General features: G+C 38.2%; 2 protein-coding genes across 2 annotated transcripts in view; both read left to right on the top strand.

The window, feature by feature from the left end:
- Positions 1-2,910, top strand: part of LOC306860916 (pleckstrin homology domain-containing family G member 1-like) — a 48,692-nt gene extending 45,782 nt beyond the window's left edge. The window contains exon 18 of the mRNA XM_079402939.1: positions 78-2,910. Within this exon, the coding sequence (XP_079259065.1) occupies positions 78-1,075 (998 nt within the window). The 3' untranslated portion in view covers positions 1,076-2,910. The remainder of the gene's footprint in view (positions 1-77) is intronic.
- Positions 2,911-10,588: 7,678 nt separating this feature from the next.
- On the top strand, positions 10,589-20,243 carry LOC306860529 (T-complex protein 1 subunit alpha). The gene is made up of 12 exons (XM_079402256.1): positions 10,589-10,905; positions 12,861-12,946; positions 13,069-13,197; positions 13,439-13,536; positions 13,629-13,739; positions 15,094-15,275; positions 15,359-15,485; positions 17,360-17,535; positions 17,647-17,770; positions 18,345-18,537; positions 19,312-19,475; positions 19,756-20,243. The coding sequence occupies exons 1-12, from the start codon at positions 10,833-10,835 to the stop codon at positions 19,967-19,969; spliced, it is 1,677 nt and encodes a 558-aa protein (XP_079258382.1). The 5' UTR covers positions 10,589-10,832; the 3' UTR covers positions 19,970-20,243.
- The last annotated feature ends 379 nt before the right edge of the window (positions 20,244-20,622 follow it).

Below are 20,622 nucleotides of genomic sequence, written 5' to 3' on the forward strand. Positions count from 1 at the left end.
ACATTGTTTTATTCATAAAGATTGAACATATGAAATATTGGTTTATGAATGCCTCTGTCTTCCTCTCTTCTGCTTAGGTGCAAGAATAGCAGAGTACTCTCATCTGTATGAACAGGTGGTTTTTAAAGGCTCTCCAACCACTCCTCCAGTTCTGAAGTCATCAATCAGTATTGCCGGCCCGCATCCGCTTTTCCCCAGCACCACATCCTCCCCTTCCCTATCTGATAGCTCTACCCAAGAATCAGACTGGTTGAACTGCACATACAGTAATGGAGAACTTGCTGATTTTGTGTCTTGGCCAGCAAAAACAACAGTAGGCACTTCAACCCCACAGAGAGGACTGGCACCCGCAAGTTCTACTCCTGCTTTGAAGAACCTTCCTCCTACTCCGAGTACTCCACCCAATCAGCGTTGGAGTGCTTTTGTGACACCAATTAAAGATGACTCTGATCACATATACACTTCAATTGGACCACGCAATGCCAAGGTTTCACCCTATAATCGCTGCCAGTCCTCATCTTCACTGATAGACCAGACCAGAAAAGAGCATAGCAGGGGTCCAAGTAATCAGGTGTGGGAGGTGAACGGAAACGAATCAAGGACACACATGCCACGGCAGCACAGCCTTCCAGATTGCCCCGTCCAAGGGACTTCAGACCTCTCAGCACCATGTGATATCACACTGAGGGACTCACAGCAAATACTGGTGCTCAACAAACAGGTGCCACTGAATGCGCAAAGTGCCACTGAGAATTATCTGGCCAACTTTAAAGACACTGGAGATGATGATGACGACTATGTAGAGATCCGTTCTGAAGATGAGGGTGAGGAGCAGAAGCAGGAAACTGCTCAGCCGCACAATCTGCCTGGAGCTGCAGTAAATGACTGCAACCCACCTCAAAGCAGCATGCAAACCCTCGTAAAAGGACAGCAGGTTTCCACTGACCCTGAGATGGCTCTGCAGGGATACATGTGGAATGATCCGGATTGCAGCCAGCAAGGTGTGAATCAGCCCACTATTGTCCAGTCACTGAGGGAAAAGTTCCAGTGTCTCAGCTCAAGCAGTTTTGCATAGGAAGCAGGAAAGATGGACAACATGTCACATGCTTAGCACACAGGAAGAAATGAGACACAACAAACTTCCACATGGAACATGTTACACAGCTTAAAGACACAACACAAAGCACAAGACATATTAACATTTTAACTCTAATTCATTGTACTTTACAGAGCTAAATGCACTCAACAGCATACAATTTGTAAATTATGGATTCAGCATTACTCTGCTCATCTCTACACTTGAATTCAGTTAAACACAGTAGTTATATATCTAAGCAGAACACTGTATACAACATATTTCAAATGATTTATCTTATCTCTCTTTTTCTTAATATGAAGCGCCGATAATTATATCACATGAAATGTCATGTACATATCAGATAATGTTTTAAGAAAAGAAAGAAAATTAAAGAAACACATTGGCTACATGGGCTTGAGTGGCAGGCACAAGTATTCCTCTCTAAAACTGTTACAATATTCTTAAACTACTGGTTATAATATTCTAGTACATGTATATACATGTTGCCATACAAGCTTTAAGATAAGCCACATAAGGTGCACATTAATGGTGATGCTAATTAAATTATCTGCCGTAATTTCAGTGTAAACAACAGTTCCTTAAGCCAATAATTAAATATTAGTTTTTTTAATTGTGTAGAAGTTAGTAAATTTAGTCGTGTAGGTGGCTGCATCTACAGGAAATATGCTAACATCAGCCAGTGACCATTCAGTGTGTAATTTGTAATATTTGCATGCCACATTTTTTCGAGTCCAGGAATACATAGAATCGATATATTTTACTATGCTGTACATTAGGTATAGATATAGATTTATCAGTTTGGAAAGTAATAAGTATATTTAAACATGTGATCTGGTTTTGCTAGAATCCTAGTTACAATCAGCCATGCCTCAGACATAAGCATATTGTCAGTAATTATGGCATTAAATTACTATACTGCTTTTAGATTTAATTTTTGCTATAGCAACATTTCAGGAACACCACTTGTAAATGTAATTGACAAAAGAGACAGGACGATATCATTTATAGTGTGTTAATTTTAGGTTAATCTGATTGTGTTCAGGGACCATGATGGAGACTAAGGAGTTTGAGGTGTCACAAATGTACTGTAATTGGATGTAAATTTGAGTTTAATACAGTGTTGTCTGATCATTTAATTGTTTAGTGTTTAAAATATTCAGAGTTGGCTGTCCCCACCTCAAACTACACACATTGACTCACACACTGTCTGTCATCCCAAAGATTTAGCTTTTTTAATAGTGATTTTCACAGCACATTTCTGTTTATTTTTCTTATTTATTTACTTCTTGGAAAACGTTATTTACCCCCACCCCCCAATTTCCAGATGTCTGTTTCAATTTGAAGAATCTTTAATTAATATGTTTTGAATGATGGTTCATCTGGTATGAAAAAATGTCAAATGTGCTGTGAATATTGCAGTGTCTCTGCTTATTGTTCAAAGATGTTACCTTATCAAAATGTTACAGTAAAAGAAGAAATCTCTTAAAATGATGATCTATTAAGTACCATTGTAAATAATCTGATGGAAGCTTTGAATGAAGTATGTTTATATAGTTTTTCTTTCATTTTTATTTAGTTGTATATTTTGTTTTCTGTTTCATTGGTGGGGACTGTTATCCGTTGGAATTGTTACTTTTGCACTTTCCCTCATTCTGTTTGTAAAGATGTACATTTTCATGAATGTTGCCATTCACCTATTTTCATGATCTTAATTTAAGTTTTGTTTTTTTTATAACTGCCTAGTTGTAACTGGTCGAAGATGTAATGTAGGCAACAAATAAACATTCAATTAAAGCAAAACTGATTTTGCCTTTAGTGTTTGTTTATATAATTTTTTCTTCAGTCATTTTTTTAACAAGCATATGAACCTTTGGGTCCTTCCGTGTCAACCAGTCTCCGCCTCAAATTTGTGATTTTGACAATATCTTTTCTGAAGAAAGATAAAAAACCATGTATAGTGATGTAAGCCAAAACATTAAATGTCACACGCGTACTGTATATTTAGAGTAATCCACTATTTTGTAGAGAAGGGTCAAAATAGCATTTTTCCCTGAGATTTAGAGCCAAATTACAGGAGGGTAAAAATAACTTTGGAAAGATTGTAGCAACATTGTTATTTTCTATACAGAGATTGGTAGCCCTATTAGTAAAATCTGATGACTTTAGCAATCTTAATTGCATTAAACGCCAATAGTGACCATTGAAAAAATGGGGAAACGCACTTTTGAGCTGTACCATCTGGCCAAGCTTCAAGTCTCCAGTCTAGGCCTTACCGTTTGGTCTGCCTGATCAGTTTTAGGGCATAATAACAACAATAATAAACCTTACAAATACAATAGTGTTGCAGCGCTTCACACTTGAACCCCTAATAAAATATATGTGCAATTAAGAGAGATTTTGAATGTTTAAATTGAACTCTCTGATGTTTTTTATTTTTTTTTTCTGTGCATGTACCATCTACATATGATGCAGACATAAGCACACAGCAGTAAAGATTGAAACTCCAAAACACATACATCTTCCAACATGGTTATCTGAGAAATGAAAAGCTACACTGCATCAGTTAGGGTTCATAGAATTGTTACAAAACATACAACATTGCAGAAACACACAAATTACTGCAATAAGGATTCAGTCCTAAAATCTTAAATGTTTGCTTATTTGTATAGGCAGAAACTTTTTTGTCCATTTAAAAATATGGAATCACCGCACTTAGATGATATTGACCCAAATATTTTACTTTATAAGAACTAAAACATATCTCATATACAACACAAATCAATTTTTGTTTAATAATTCAACACTGTTTACTTGAAATGTACTTCAAACAAATGAAATTAAACTTTTAATAAATGGACAATTATTTTGCATATCAAGTAGAGGGGAAAAAATGATGTAATCATCCAATGTTGAGTGCTTAGACACCTTAACGAGCTGCTAATTTAAACATGGCCCAAACAAGAGAGCTGTCAGTTGAAATGATGGAAAGATTATACAGCTCCTTCAAGGAGGAAATCCAACATGGAATGTGGCAAAAAGAAGTTGGATGTTCCCAGTCAGCCGTTTCTAAGATTAGGTGCAAGTATAAGGGCTAAAGAGAAGAAGTCATGGAGTGTGGATGATTGGATGAAAGCGATATTCAGTGATTAATCACCAATCTGCATTGGACAAGGAGATGAAGCTGGAACTTTTGTCTGGTGCCGTTCTAATGAAATTCATGAAGATGACTGCCTGAAGAAAACAATCAAATTTCCCAATTCATTTATGATAAAGATAAGCCAGCTCGTAATCTTCCGGTGAAGCTCATTTTATATGTGCTATATATAGGTGGAGACTCTCACAGAAACCTCTCCTGATTCTTGTCTTTAACTGAGAAACAAAATAATTGCAACACCGTAAATAATGATAGCAGAATTAACATACAGTTTTTAAAGGGGTCATCAGATGCCCATTTTCCACAAGTTGATGTGATTTTAAGGCTCATGACATACTTTGGTTAAAATTTCTCAATGGTAGAGTAAAAAAACACCTTTTTTACCATGTTAAAATCAGCTCTGTTCATTCACTTCTTCTGTTGATAAAGCTGGATCACGAATGATTTGGGCGAACATAGATGCATTTAGGCAGATCGGGGATCAGCGCATTCACTTCAAAGCGGAAGTAACGTAATCCTCTGCGTCGGGATTAATGATGACTGCAATATATTCAGTATTACATCCAATAACAAAACACAATGTGACGACACAATGGTGGACAGCTCTCAGCTCACTCAGGGCGGGTCTACGGTCTTGTCAATCAACTACCGTGGCAGCGGCCTGCGCAGAACTACATCATTCTGACAAGAACCTCAACAGCCTGATTTGAGAAAGAGGATTTTAAAATAGGCATTTTAGGGAAATAGGGATAAAATAGGAAAACACTGGGTGGATTTTTATCATTATAGGATGAATGTGTACACACACTTCCAACCATTTATGTTCAAACAACTTGTAAAGTGAATTTAGCATCCGATGACCCCTTTAATATAACATAACAGCAATTTTATATGCAGAGTGGTACTCCCAGGAAAGTACCCAGACACGTAACTGTACATTTAAATGCTGACAAATAAACACTATCATAACTGTTTAGGCAGTTAGGCTAATCCCTTAAACGACATCGCAATGGTATTCTCCAAAATCAATATCTTACCTTCATAGCCATGAACACATTTTTGAAATCTTATAAAATTTTAAAGCGTGTGTTGTCAAATTGACGAAAGTTGTTTTCTTAATTTGCAGGCGTTGTTTTCTATTTGCAGCGTGTTGAGCTCTCTCGGCCACCGTTGGAAAGGCATATCAACTCAATGACATGGCCAGCAAACAGTCCAGATCTCAATCCGATTAAAAAAAAGTCATTTTATAACCCATGGCAAGGCTCCATCTTGCAAAGCTGATCTGTCAACTGCTATTCAAGAAAGTTGGAACCTGCTTGATGAACAATATTGTTTTTCATTAGTGAAGTCCATGCCCTAAAGAATTCAGGCCATCACGAAAGCCAGAGAAAATTGAGCAAGAAAATTGTGTTTTCTGGTTGATGATTCCATATTTTTTTCCTCAACATTGAATGATTCCATAGTTTTTCCCCTACTTGATATGGAAAACAATTTTCTATTAATTAAAGGAGTTAATCTCATTTGAGATATGGTAACCAGAATGTTGAATTATTAAACAAAAAATTGTTTTGTGTGATATATGTGATTCGTTTATTTATTATGAAGTAAAAAAAAAAAAAAAAAAAATGGGTGAACATCATCTAAGTGTGGTGAATGCATCATTTTTGCCAGGGGTTGTATATAGAGCGACAGACACCTAGTTGCTACACCATGATTTTTAGTTTTTTTGCTACACCATGGTATTACAGATGATTTTCTTTATTATTTTACACCAGGTGGCACTGACTAATCTGCATCAGTTCCATGGATTTTAAAGGATTAGTTCACTTTCAGACAAAAAAAAAATGTACTGATAATTTACTCACCCCCATGCCATCCAAGATGTGAATATCTTTCTATCTTCAGTCTAAAAGAAATCAAGGGTTTTGAGGAAAACATTCCAGGATGTTTCTCCATATAGTGGACTTCAATGGGGATCAACGAGTTGAAGGTCCAAATTGCAGTTTCAATGCAGCTTTAAGGCGAGACACGGCAGGCAAAAACATCGTTTTTTTTTTATTGGTCAATTTTGAGATTTTTGGATATTTGTCTTCAATAACATGTCTTCTTTTAGACTTGTGGTGAAAAAAAGTCCGAAATACACATTTAGGTCTTTATTTTACTGCACTTTGTCTGTTTGCGTCTGTAGATTTCTCATAAATTCAACAAAAGTTGGCGTTCTAAATCAACATGCTGCTCCGCGATCTCTGCCTGTACCCAGTCATCACGTATACTACTGGAAAGCTCTCTCTCTTCTGTACAATGCTGTCGGATCAAAATATGGTCATTTCCTTTTTATCAGCAACCAATCGTGAAAGTAAAAGAGGGGATTTAACTCTAAATGCGCAATCTCATTGGCTGAAGACAATTTCTGACAACGTGATTCGTTCAGAATCGTCACATGACATGGTATGCTTTGACGCTTCCTTGTTTGGTTAAGCTTTCCGCGGGATCTTTTGAGTGAATTAATGAAAATGACTTCGCGTCAATCATCGAAAAGAGTACAGCAGTTGTCACTTGCAAGGGGGAAAAGGAAAATTAGTGATGGATTACCCAGTGAAATGCCCTCGGTGAGCGCATCTGAACGTAAGCTGTCGATGGGAGAATTTCTAATGTCAGAAATAGCCCAATACGTGTGGCTGTTACCACCTTCTAACATATTATAACATTACTGTAACAATATTTGTTTTGTATGGATGAAATATTTATTTATTTATAAGATTTATAAGAATAGAATAAAGTGCCATCTCATTCATTATGTTGTGTTGTGGTGGTCAGTTTTACTTTTACAGTACAGATTTCTGTGTGCTGTATCTATAAAAACAAAACAAATGAACAGTTATTGATACTATACACATTTCATTTTAGCGGCAGAAATTGAGAGAGGTCTTGAGTCACTTCACAGGACCAGGGAGCAGGTCAGGCAGGCCTATGCAGATATTGATGCAGATGTGGCAGAGTTGCTGAGAGAGGATGCAGATGCGGTGATAAATGTCAGTGTGTCTTTTGATGGCACTTGGCAGAAAAGAGGGTTCACATCACACTATGGGATCGGGGTGTGCATCCATATTTTTACGGGACTGGTGATCGACTTTGAGGTTCTATCCTCCTATTGCCATGCTTGTGCCCTTAAAGAAGCTGCCAGGCATGAGGGAAAGATTACAGATGAGGAAATTGACAGCTGGAGAGAAACGCATGACTGTGCACAAAATTTTAGGGGCTCAAGCAAGGCTATGGAGCAGGAGGCAGCGAAGAGGATGTGGGCCAGGTCTGTGAGTCGCCACCAACTGAGATACATTCAGATGCTGTCAGATGGGGACAGTGCTGCATTCAGGGAGGTGGTATCCCTCAACCCATACCCTGGGCATGAGGTAGTAAAATTAGAATTAAGTGCTGAACGCAAACTGGGGGGGAAGGGTCTGGGAAAATTAACGGCCAAAAAATGTAAAACATTACAAAATTATTGCAGGGGGGCAATTTTAAATAACCAGGGTTCCATAGAGAAAATGAAAAATGAGATCTGGGCTGGTCTCCTCCATAGCATGTCCTGTGACGAAGTCCCCTTGCACACCAGGTGCAACCTGTCCTGGTGTTGGTATAGGAGAGCGGAGGAAAATGGAGAAACTCCAGAGAGCCACAGGCTCCATGCAGGAAACTTTTTGTCTCGGGAGGTGGGCCAGAAGCTGATACCTGTATACCACCGCATGTCAAGTGACAGCCTGCTGCAGCGCATGCAGCATGGTGGCACTCAAAATGCGAATGAGTGCCTCAACTCCGTCATTTGGGCCCGCTGTCCAAAAACAGTGTTTGTAGGTAAGAGTAGAGTTGAGGCAGCTGCAAGTATGGCCATTTCAACTTTTAAGACTCTGAGCACAGCTAAAAAGCTGAAAAGGCATCAGCAAGAGAGGGGTGAGGGGCCTACATATGGTGCAGGCATGGAGAGCTAGGCTTTCAACCCTCATGGGTGAACTTTGTGTTCCGCTGGACATAGATGACTAGAGTTGCAGTTCTGATGATAAGTTTGTGTCTGTATTTGTGGTTCTCTGTGGTTAGTTGAAGGTCTTATTTGGCAATGTTGTTTTATTCAGTTGTCATTGTTCATGGTCTACATTGTTATAAACATTTACTTGGCCAGTTGTTTTGCTTGTTAGCAATGTTTTCATATAAAATGTGTGGATTTTTACAATATAAATCTTTAAAGCCCGTTTTCTCAAAATGACTTTTCTCTCATACTCCAAGTCCGAAATCTCCACTTCAGTAGCACCTATATACACCAAACTTTCCAGTCTTGTACCTAGTTATATTATGAAGACAATTACAGAGGGATTTGTAAATATATTATTCCTAGCCTGATTTATATAACATTTTATTCCAAAAAACATGGCGAAAATAAATTTTTTAAGGCTATTGACAGTATATTCTGATTTACAGGATAACAAAAGTAGATATCCATAAATCCCTCTGTAATTTTTTTCCCATCTCATATGTGAACACAATGAAAAATGAATTTTGAACCTGGCTTTATCCAATTCTGAGATTTCGTTTTTTAAAATATATGCAAATCAGCGCATATTTAATTAGATAATGCCTAATTTGTATATTTAAACATAAAATTACAGAAACTTTGTAATACATTTTTTTCTCATCTTAATGTAGGTAATCAACTGGGAAAGTTTCATGGTGATATATGCTAGTTAAAAATTTTACCCTATTCACCTGTAGTGTCTCGCCTTAAAGGGCTCTACACAATCCCAGACGAGGAATAAGAATACGTAGTCACTTTGGAAAGGGTATATTGAATTCAGGGGGGCACATATTTATTTTTGGTGGCATTTCCGAGCTTGCACGACGCTATTTTACGTCACTCCCAAGCTAGCATGCTTATTAAGCTTAATACAGGGCTACTGCCTGTGCACTGCACTTGGTTGTATTGAAATGTTTTAATAATGGTTTAAATTTAACAGCAGTGATAAACAGCTCCGAAGTTTAGTGCGAACAAGATCGTTACCTGTCTGTCACCAATGAAGGCAGGTCAGGAGACGTGAATGGTGGAGGCTCGTGTGGACTCGCAGAATTAATTAAAACCTAGTTCATTGTTTTTGTTTTGTTTTTATTCAAATAAACACGAAATATAAAACAAAATTGTCTTGCAAAAGGGCTGTTGCTTCAGCACTGCTTAGGGTCCCCGTCTGTGCAAGCGCCACGTCCCTTACGAAACCATGTTTTTATTATAGTAAAATTGTAGTAACCATGTTTTTTTTGGCGTATTGACTAGCCTACCATTTGTATAACTACAGTTTTACTACAATTACCATGGTTAAACTATGGTTAGTGTTGCAAAACCATGATTCATTTGTGGTTGACGTGGTTTAACTATAATCATGGTTTTTTGGTTTTATTTGTAGTAAATTTTTTGTAAAGGGTGATCCTCTGTGCATAATTACCAGTGTTGGGGAAAGTTACTTTTAAAAGTAATGCATTACAAAATTATATAACAATATTGCGTTACTCCCTAAAAAAGTAACTAATTACGTTACTTAGCTACTTTTTGTGGAAAGTAATGCGTTACGTTACTTTGGCGCTACTTTTTAAATATGAGCAGGGCTTGATTGTTTGTTTTTAATATAAGAAGTTATATTTATAGCAAATATAAAAGCCCTTTCACACCAAAAAGTGTAATGAATAACTAAAGTCATTTTTGCTTATTAGTATGGTTGAACTGGATCATCAAAGGTCAACAGGAAAGACGTTGGTTAATAAAATGGGATTAGATACATTTGTGTTGTTTAACATATTTAATTATTGCAGGTTTGCATCATATTCTGAGTTTGCATTTCACTGTTTTAATTAATTTTGGGGAATACTAATTTTTTTTTTTTTTTTGCGAGGGATGAATTAATGCACATTCACATTTAGTCTAGAACTACAGTAACATCATGTTCACACACAACGCCTCTGTACTTCCGATTTATCTCAACATGGGGATAGGAGACTTGTCAGTCAATAAATGGGACAACAAAGTAACTGGCGTTTTCTTGATATTTCTCAGATATTTTCTTGTAAATCAAAAAGTAATGCGTTACTTTACTAGTTATTTGAAAAAAGTAATCTGATTACGTAACTCGCGTTACTTGTAATGTGTTACCCCCAACACTGTTAATTACACCCAATGCATACTATCAAAAAAATAGTATATATCTTGTTTTGAACCGGTTCTTTGAAGTGAACCGGTTTACATTAACCTCCAGACCACGAGAGGTCCGTCAATCGTAGGAAACGCCTCGGAGAAAACCATCGAATGAATTAACGCGTTCAAACAGGGAAATGTAGTTTTTATAACTCTCTCAGTCTGTGGATTAATCTGTGTGTTTTAGAGCGCTTTATAAACATACATGTGTCTTTGGTGGCTCGTGTGTGTGTTTGAGTCTGAACTAAAAGCTGTTGTTCTGGATTAATCTGGAACTTTAAACACGCGCCCCTCCCGCTCGCTCGCTACCCATAAGCCACCGCGCGCGTCTCCATTCTTCTCTCTCATCCAACATGTCCATGACAGAGGGTCCGTTAACCGTGCTCGGCCAGAGGACGACCGGCGAGTCCGTTAGGACTCAAAACGGTGAGTCGGGATGCGCTCATAATTGCCGTCAATAATAAAACCCAGCGACGCGGAGAACGGGCCGCACGCGGCGGTGTTTGACCGGAAGAGCGCCCGGTGTCTCGAGCAGCACGTGTAAACCATTTTTTGTTTTTATTTATTTTTATATAATAAATGCATTTCTAATCAATTAATTTTGATAAAACCATAGGCTGTGGTTAATTTTTGTAAGGGAAGTTGTAAAAGTAATTTATTAATCTTGCATAACCTTTCACAGTTACAGTAACTTAATTGTGCTTATTTGGGCTAATAAAACAAATAGTATGAGCGGGATGTTAAAATAAGCACAAATCTCACCTTTCAGAGCACATGTATGTCCCAGCCATGTTCATCACTGTTTTTAAGACGCAGTGTTAAACATGTCATCTAGTGTGTTTTTGCATAGAAAACAATAGAAAAGTAGAAAATGCTCAAATATTATAACTCTGTACCTGCACTTATGTGACCAGTATTTCTTGCTAAAGCATGTATAAACAAACCATTTACATTTAACTTCACAAAACCGTGAAAAAACAATAAAAATGCATTCATGCTCCTTGCATTCATACTATATATATATTTTTGTATATAAAACGTATTTATTATTTTTTTAATGGTCACAAACCAAACATAGTGGGCGAATTCCAAACAGAAGTGAGCCTTTGCCCTGCTCCCTTTGAAGGGTGTATTATCTTCTCGTATAAGGGCTTGGCACTCCCTTGGTGAAGGGAACGATGGACAACATGTTACCTGCATTCAGCTCTCCAACAATTGTTGCAAATAAATATATTTCTTATTGTTATTTTATTCAAATACTGTCTAATTCTGTCTTATTTACTATTAAACTTTTTCAAACTAAACTTGCTTACAATAGTCTTAAATCATATTTCTATCACTGATGAAAATATTTTGTTTGCTTCACTAATGGACTCCTGGAAGGGCCGTTCCTGAAGGAATTGAGTTGTTCACTTTGGTTTGTAATGTGCCCTCCCGAAGTGCCCTTCAAGGGGAAAAGGCCGTTTGGAATTCGCTCAATGTCTTCTATGCAGTATCCAACTCGCCCGGCTCACACTGTGCGATTTAGGCTATGATTTGTTCGTCTGAGACACATTATGAAAAGATTCCTATAATCCTAGGCTAAAATCTGTAGTCTTTGATCGCTGGTTTTACATGTTCACAGCTGATTAATGGCTGTTGCGATCAGATTTCATGAACTTCTGTCAGTGTCAGAAGATCTGGCACACAGTCCTGCAGTGTGACTATCCCTACGATGAATGTCAAACTGTCTCCGTTTTTCAAGACAAGCTATGAGCAGAATTAATGCTAGAGAATTATTCTATCAGCCATAAACTCCGGCGCTGTCCTGTGCTCACGGCATTCATCTGATATGTTGCCTTTTCTATATAAACACTGGTTGCGCTGCTGTTTTCATGTGGGTGTGTAGAGCTGCATACACTATTCTTCTTAAATACGCCATTCATATACTTTTCATGATAGCCAACATTTCGGTCCCGCGTGCAATGCAGTTTGCAGTCACTGGACACGTATGGGTTGATAATGTTAAACTCCGGACTAGTTTTCTTGCACGCACCTGTTTTTAACTCGTCTTGACTGTCGTACAGTCTGACATTAATGACAACTGAGATCCCACAGTGTGACATGGTCATCATGTTCATGCAGTCTGAAAAGTGCAATCCTAAAGGACTTTTAAAAAAAATTGCTCGGTGTGAGCCTGGCTTTAATCTCAAAACACTGCAAAAGATGTGAATGCATTGGTCAAACACATCCGTGTAGTGTATTTTTACATAGAAAAGGGTTTTAAAAGCAATGCAGTGGAATGCAAAAATATGTTCTGGCTTCAGTTCTTGCCGTGCAGACAACATTGTCGAGCAGAAAAGAGTGAAACATATAAATTCATGTTCTTTGTTGCTTTGCAGTCATGGCCGCTGCATCCATTGCTAACATCGTGAAGAGCTCTCTTGGTCCTGTCGGCCTGGACAAGATGTTGGTGGACGACATCGGAGTAAGTGCAGACGTTTTTCCTCCGGTCAGAGTAACCTGTGATGTTCAGATCTTCTATACTTGATGTCTAATAGGAAACATTAGAATTGTTGTGTTTTCTCATGCTTTGGATCTGTGTTTCAGGATGTGACCATCACCAATGATGGAGCCACCATCCTGAAGCTGCTGGAGGTGGAGCACCCGGCCGCTAAGGTCCTCTGTGAGCTAGCAGAGCTGCAGGATAAGGAGGTTGGAGATGGCACAACATCAGTGGTGAGATATTTACTGCTTTGAATAGATGTTGCTGTTAAACACTTCCTGTTATAGTGCCATCCGTATACTATCGGTATGTGTGGCTATGCTAGCAGGATACAGAAACTGCCTGTCATGAACTACGGGACGTGCAGGTTTTTCTCTGCAGCTTCCACATCCTGACAGTACATTAGACAAGTGTTGAGTGACTATCAGTTAAAGTGAGAACCACTTATCTCTGTGTGTGTGTGTGTGTGTGTAGGTGATCATCGCCGCTGAGCTGCTGAAGAGTGCTGATGAGCTCGTCAAACAGAAGATCCACCCTACCTCCGTCATCAGTGGATACAGACTGGCCTGCAAGTAAGAGTCACTTCCTGTTCCAACAGGAAGTCTTGTGTGTTTAAGCATGAATGACATTTCAATGAAACGGTCTGATTTGCTGTGGTTCACAGGGAGGCAGTCAGATACATCAATGAGAACCTGACCATCAGCACTGATGATTTGGGCAGAGAGTGTCTCGTCAATGCCGCCAAGACTTCCATGTCCTCTAAGATTATTGGAGTGTATCCTCTGTTTAGTGCTGTTTCATGCTTGTGTGTGTGTGTATATACACACATAAACAAAATGCTATAATATATAACACAAAATGTTATATTCATCTTAGTAAAATTGCCTATATAAGCATTATTAAATGTTATATTATTGAAAATGTTATGAATTTGATGTATATGTGTGTGTATATTAGTGCTGTCAAAATTAACGCAGGCGATGAAATTTTTTCTGTTTAACGCTTTAAAATGATTTAACACAGGGGCGGAGCCTAGGGTTGGCCACCTCACTCATAATTGCTATTTCTGTCTGTTTTTTCCTGACAAGAAGTGCATTTCAGTCGCAGAACGTCTTAACGATCACATCAATCTGGAGACGTTTCAGACTCGTGCTTCACTTCAGCGCAGGCGCGAGTCAAACGAGCGCGGAAACCAGCACGTGCTATAACCTGCATCGATTCATATCAAAGCGCAAAATAAACTACGTGCATGCACTGTTGTGGTCAGTTAAGGGATGAAGTTACCAAAAAAGGCGATTAAAGCTGCCTTAAAACTGCGTGCATGTAATATGTTATATATGAGTTACATTAAGAACATGTCTCTGAAATGGTTTTCAAAACCGTCCTGGAGCATCCCTCATCTAACACACCCGATTCAACTCGTCAGCTCATTAGTAGAGACTCTAAGACAGTGGTTCTCAACCTTTTTTCCTCCGGGCCGCACTATGGTCCAAGTGCAGGTCTCACGGGCCGCACACATGTCATTTACACATTACGTCATCGATACAAACCAACCAGATTTATAATATTATTTATAGCCTAAATATTATGATATCTAAACGATTACATTTATTGAAATAATTCTACTCCCCATTAATAAAACACCTGATACTGTCGGGAGCTGACCAATTTTGTGAAATTCTGTTCGAAAGGAGTAACGGCACATTCAACAAATATTAAAAATGTTGTTTGTACATTAATTTGAAGATTGAATGTGAAATTATTGCAATATAAAAGTATATTTAAAAGCTTTAATGTTAGGTGGGATTAATCGCAATTAGTATTTTTGTTTAATCTATTGACAGCACTAATATATGTGTGTTTGTGCAGCCTCCATATACAGATTCTGCTTATTATTAAAAGTATTTTATAGTATATAGTATACAGTATTTTGTTTAAATATAAGTGTCAAAAATCATGTCACAACATCCAAAAAGGTAATACCATGATACGTTAAGTGATTGCAGCAATCACAAAGGCTGCATAAAGAGTCTGTATTTAATTTCAGAGTTTTAAAGTGCATTGAAAGAGTTTTGCAGACCTTGACTAATCATTTGAAATGAAAGAGTTGTTCCTTGACGTTCTGTCAGTGATGCAGATTTTTTTGCTAATATGGTGGTGGACGCTGCCCTGGCTGTGAAGTTTGTCGATGGTAAAGGTGTCGCTCGCTATCCCATCAACTCTGTGAATGTGCTGAAGGCTCACGGACGCAGCCAGAAAGAGAGTTTCCTCGTCAACGGATACGCGCTTAACTGCACTGTCGGATCACAAGGTCTGTCCATGTGCATGCTTGTTGTTGGCATTGCAAAACGTATGTTAGTATGTGTGTTTGTTAATGTTGTTTGTATTGCTTAGGAATGGTGAAGCGTGTGTCCAATGCCAAGATAGCCTGTCTGGACTTCAGCCTGCAGAAAACCAAGATGAAGCTGGGTGTTCAGGTGGTCATCAGCGATCCAGAGAAACTGGACCAAATCAGACAGAGGTGAGGACGTTACACACACACACACACACACACACAAAGAAATATCCCATTTACATTGCTGCCACACATCTGTGGTGTGTGTAGTTATACGCGTGGGATAAAGCATCGTCTGCCCGAAGCCTTTCTTACACACAGATACATGTCTGTGTTTTACCTTTGGGCTGTACAACATTTATCTTTCTGCATCAAATCAGCTCAAATGGGAATTGTATATAAATAATTGCATTTATTTATATCGTCTGACATTAATAACTGTAGCAGAATTAAACTGCCATCAACTGATCAGTCTGTCCAGCGATCATTCAGTGCAAGTTCATATCATCTCTAAGAAAGGATATTTCCTTGGCCACAGGAAACACTTTCCTATTAATGCATTAGAGCAGTGGTTCCCAACCTGGGGGCCGCCAGAGTTCACAGCGGGGGCGCGGGAGCAGATATACTTTGAGGTAGGGCTGGGCGATAAAACGATAACTATAATTATATAGTGATATAATTTTCCTTGAAAAACCAAGTTCGATAAATATTCAATTTAATGTTTATGCAGCAAACGCGGAACAAAACGGCGCTACTCATTTGAACCGCGCCACACGGATCCGCTCGGTTCAAACAGCGGCGCGCAGCAGAGCGAGCTTACTAGAGCAGATGGGTTTACTCCCCGATCGCGCAACCACTAAACAGCGCTGTGAGATCCAGTGAGAAGCGCTAGTAGAAGAAACTAGTATCAGTCAGCTGATCCAGATAAAACAGCGCTGACAAACAGCAGAACACTGTGTGCAACGATACAGTCAGAAGGCTTTTCAATCTACAAATCGCAATTGTTTACCATGGATTTACTGTAGTAACACTAACTGCACCATGGTATTGTGACAGAAATGTGGGGCTAGCGTTTGTGCATTTCTAATAAATGTATTTAGACTACTGTTTTACATATAAATAGGCTACCTAGAAACCATATAGTTGCGTTTTTACCACAGTATTGAGGTGCTATATGTGTGGTTTTAACTGGTTATCGTGATGTAAATGTATGCTACTATGGTTAATTTTAATAAAACTCAAACAGTCAGAAAAATAAAATTCCCCCATATAACAAAGGAGGTTGTTGCAATTTTTACAGATGTTACTGATTTTGATAATGAACATAAATTTACATCTGCATCCTAACTCAAACTACTACTGTCAACTCGATATCAAATGTGCATTTCTAAGAGACAAAAATATTATTGCATGTTTTTTTATATATATATATATATATATATATGTATATGTATATATATATATATATATATATATACACATATATGTAATTTAACTTAAGCTAACCAAAATTGAAAAAGATTATTTTTAGGTGCATTAAAAGTTACTACTAAACAAATTTTAATTAAAATATTATTTATTTTTCACTACTCTAGACTAAGTTAGTATTTATGCTATAAATGTATTATGCTCACTTGACTTTCTGTATGTGGTTTTAGTAATTAGAGTAGTTATTTTGGACCCTTTTTATGTCTGTTTTTAGCACCAATCACTTGTGAACAGCATCTGAGGTGAACCTGTTAAACGTGAGCTTCATATGAAGTAATTGAAACCGCTTGTATTATTATTTTTTAACCTCCTGACGTTGACATTGTTTTCAGAAAGTTGAGCAGAAGGGTTTTTTTATTTCCAACTAACACTTTATTAAACATTTACTTACTTTATTTAAAGTGTAATTACCTTATTAGACCTTTTTGTTTTGGCTGTTTGTATGCAAATGAGTGTCATCTCTCAATTTTTTCTGTTTGTATTATTAGGACTTTTGATGTCTCAAGCTGTGACTGTATAATTGGTCAATTATTTCCCTCAGTTTTGATGATCTTTCTGGATTTGTTGTTCAGGGAATCAGACATCACGAAGGAGCGCATTCAGAAGGTCCTGGCGTCAGGAGCGAATGTGATTCTGACCACAGGAGGCATTGATGATATGTGTCTGAAATACTTTGTAGATGTAGGAGCCATGGCTGTGAGGAGGGTGCTCAAGAAGGACCTCAAACGCATCGCTAAAGCAACTGGGGGTCAGCTGACTGCACTTGCTTCGTTCTAGACCTTCTGTTCTTGAAATACAGAGGTAATTTATTCTCTTTGTCTTCGTTTTGATGAACAATGTTTTGATTTTCCCCCTATAGCCACTGTTTGCTCGTCTCTGTCTAACCTGGAGGGTGAGGAGATGTTTGAGGTGACCATGTTGGGTCAGGCTGAGGAGGTGGTGCAGGAGAGAGTGTGTGACGACGAGCTCATCCTTGTCAAGAAGTAAGATCCTTTTCCTTTTCCTTCAACACGACCTGTAGGATTGAATTATCTACATCCTGAAGATCAGCGATTAGGATGTCTGCACTTCCAGAGATTAAGCCACATATACAGTATGTAAAAGTCCACACGGCCTGTATAGTGAAACTGGCTCATTAAATCAATTCTGGTTTCTTTTAATCACTCTACCTGGTACTTGGGATAACTGGATAACTCTGGCAGTTCCAGAGCTCATACAAACCCAAAATCCTGCACTTTTCAGAATAATGTGTCTCATGTTAAAGAGGAGCCGTTAAACACATTATCTACTGTGTTTTCTGGAAGTAAATAAGTTGAACATGGTCAAAATTGCATTGAGAGAAAAAAAACATAAAATACCAATAAATAAAACTAAATGTTTCAAACATTTATTTCATCTAATTAACTGATAAAAAAAAAAAAAAAAACTCATTCGGAAAAATTATACATTGCTATTAACTGAATGCGATCTTGTGCAGTGTTTTCCTTTGGAAACACATTTGAATATCACATTTTAGTATATTTTTTAATGCCGTTTTCATTTTTCTCTGTCTTTCAGCACAAAGGCACGCACATCTGCCTCTATCATCTTGCGTGGGGCGAATGACTTCATGTGTGATGAAATGGAGCGGTCGCTGCATGATGCCCTGTGTGTGGTGAAGAGGGTGCTGGAGTCCAAATCTGTGGTACCAGGAGGTGGCGCAGTAGAGGCTGCACTGTCCATTTATCTGGAGAACTATGCAACAAGCATGGTGAGGACTCATTTGAGGCTTTTATTGTAATAATAAGACCAGTTGTTTTTTATATATATATGTCTATCTTTATTGTGTGCAATTGTATATTATGCACACTCCCATTATTATTGCTGCTGAGCCTGTTTGATGGCTTGTGCAGTTATACGCGTGGGAGACAGTGAGAGTCCTGAGTGGGGAGAGGGACAGATAAACAGCTCTGCTGACAGCTGCTTCCATCCTGCTCAGAACAAACATGCCTCATTTATCACTGAGGTGCATTAACCCTCACTAGGCCTGCAGTGTGAACTGTTACAGACAATTCAGAACACAGTTCAACGGCAGGGTTCATTTCATTAAATGTGATTTACATTAGCTTTGTAGTTCTGAGGTTGATCAATCTATACATCAGCATGACTTCAGCCGGATTTCTTACGAGGAAACATCAATTTGCCAAATTTGCTCCGAGTTAAACTATTCAATCCTAAAAAGTTCCAATTAGGATGGTCTGTGTTGCCACAGAAACAGGAATTGTAGCAGTCTGTTTGAATATTTCAGTATTTTGGAAAACGTTTAAATATTTTCATGCCTGTACTGTAACATTTTATATTGTATCTTACTAATTTGTGTTTTCAGATCTTCTTAGTTTGGTTTCTAGCTCTTACTGAATTTCTTACTGAGAAAATTAATAGGGAATAAATGGAAAAATGTTGTGGGCACTGTTTAACTCTTTAATGTACCGTATGTATTAGTGTGCATGAATGAACTATTGAAACGGTTGTGTGTTTGACCTAGGGTTCCCGTGAGCAGCTGGCTATTGCCGAGTTTGCTCGCTCTCTGCTCGTCATTCCTAAAACTCTGGCAGTCAACGCCGCACAAGACTCCACCGACCTGGTGGCCAAACTCAGAGCCTTCCACAATGAGGCTCAGGTCAACCCTGAACGCAAGAACCTCAAATGGTTAGTGTTGCTCTCTTCTCATCACACAGGGAAGCTTCTCAGGTCTTAGAAATATGACCTCGCTGTCAGACAGCAGACAAACATACAATCAGGAGTAAAAACTCTGGTGTTTAGAAGTAAGCTTTTGAGTTACTTCCATAAAATGTCCTTAGAATGGATTTGGTAGATTAATGGGATTTATGCAGACAATCTGGAATCAATGTAGCCTATTATGGATTAAGTTGAGTGCTAATACGGTTTAAAAAAAACAAACTCTTTTCGTGTGTGTGCGCACTGTTAGGATCGGGTTGGACCTGGTAAATGGAAAGCCAAGAGACAACAAGCAGGCGGGAGTGTATGAACCCACAATGGTTAAAACCAAGAGTCTGAAGTTTGGCACGGAGGCAGCCATCACCATCCTTCGAATCGATGATCTTATCAAGCTCTTCCCTGACCAGAAAGAGGGTGGTCCCTCCTACCAGGATGCTGTCCAATCAGGATCTCTGGAGGGTTAAAGTCCAGCTGCATCAAATCTTTAATTGGCTGGTTTTGCTGTCACTCTGCTCAGCTTTATATTTATTTGGATCCATCCTGATGATCTGTTAGTGTAGAATGTGCACTTTTTTTGTGTTACTTATTTTTTTGCTATTAACATGGCTGTTGGTCATGTTTAATGTAACAAATGTTCCTTTTTATGCCATTTCAAAGACAATAAACCAGAGTGGTGTAGAAAAGAATCTGGTTTCTGGTGTTTTGTGAAAAAAATATTAAAACAGCTTGGTATTACACAAAAAAAATCTAAACGCTTATTTTTAGTACATATATGAATAAGTACATTTGTAATTTTATATTTTAACTCCTTTATTTGGCAAATGCATTCAATATTAAATAAATACAAATACAGTTAGACCAATCACCCCAGTTATAAATTACCTTCACGTCCTTCCAAGCTTGATTTATACTGCCAGGCTTCGCTTGTGCACCTTGTTCTTACTGTAAGTTAATAATCCTCCCATTTCTTTTCAGAGGTAGTATGAATCACCATGTACTTTTCTTGGATGGAAAACAGGCTCTTCATGCAGCTGGTGATATTTTTCACAATTGGGTGAACTCTTCAAGAATTTCAACAAAAATCATACTGAATGTCAAGCTGTTTTGTTTTTCAGTA

This window comes from Barbus barbus (assembly GCF_936440315.1).
Source record: "Barbus barbus genome assembly, chromosome: 41".
Classification (NCBI taxonomy): Eukaryota; Metazoa; Chordata; class Actinopteri; order Cypriniformes; family Cyprinidae; genus Barbus; species Barbus barbus.

Excerpts from the sequence above, each read along its gene's own strand:
- LOC306860529 (XM_079402256.1), top strand. The coding sequence starts at position 10,833 with ATGTCCATGACAGAGGGTCCGTTAACCGTGCTCGGCCAGAGGACGACC. Across the intron at positions 15,486-17,359 it reads CTGGACCAAATCAGACAGAG|GGAATCAGACATCACGAAGG; the intron begins GTGAGGACGTTA and ends TTTGTTGTTCAG. Across the intron at positions 17,771-18,344 it reads GAGCTCATCCTTGTCAAGAA|CACAAAGGCACGCACATCTG; the intron begins GTAAGATCCTTT and ends TCTGTCTTTCAG.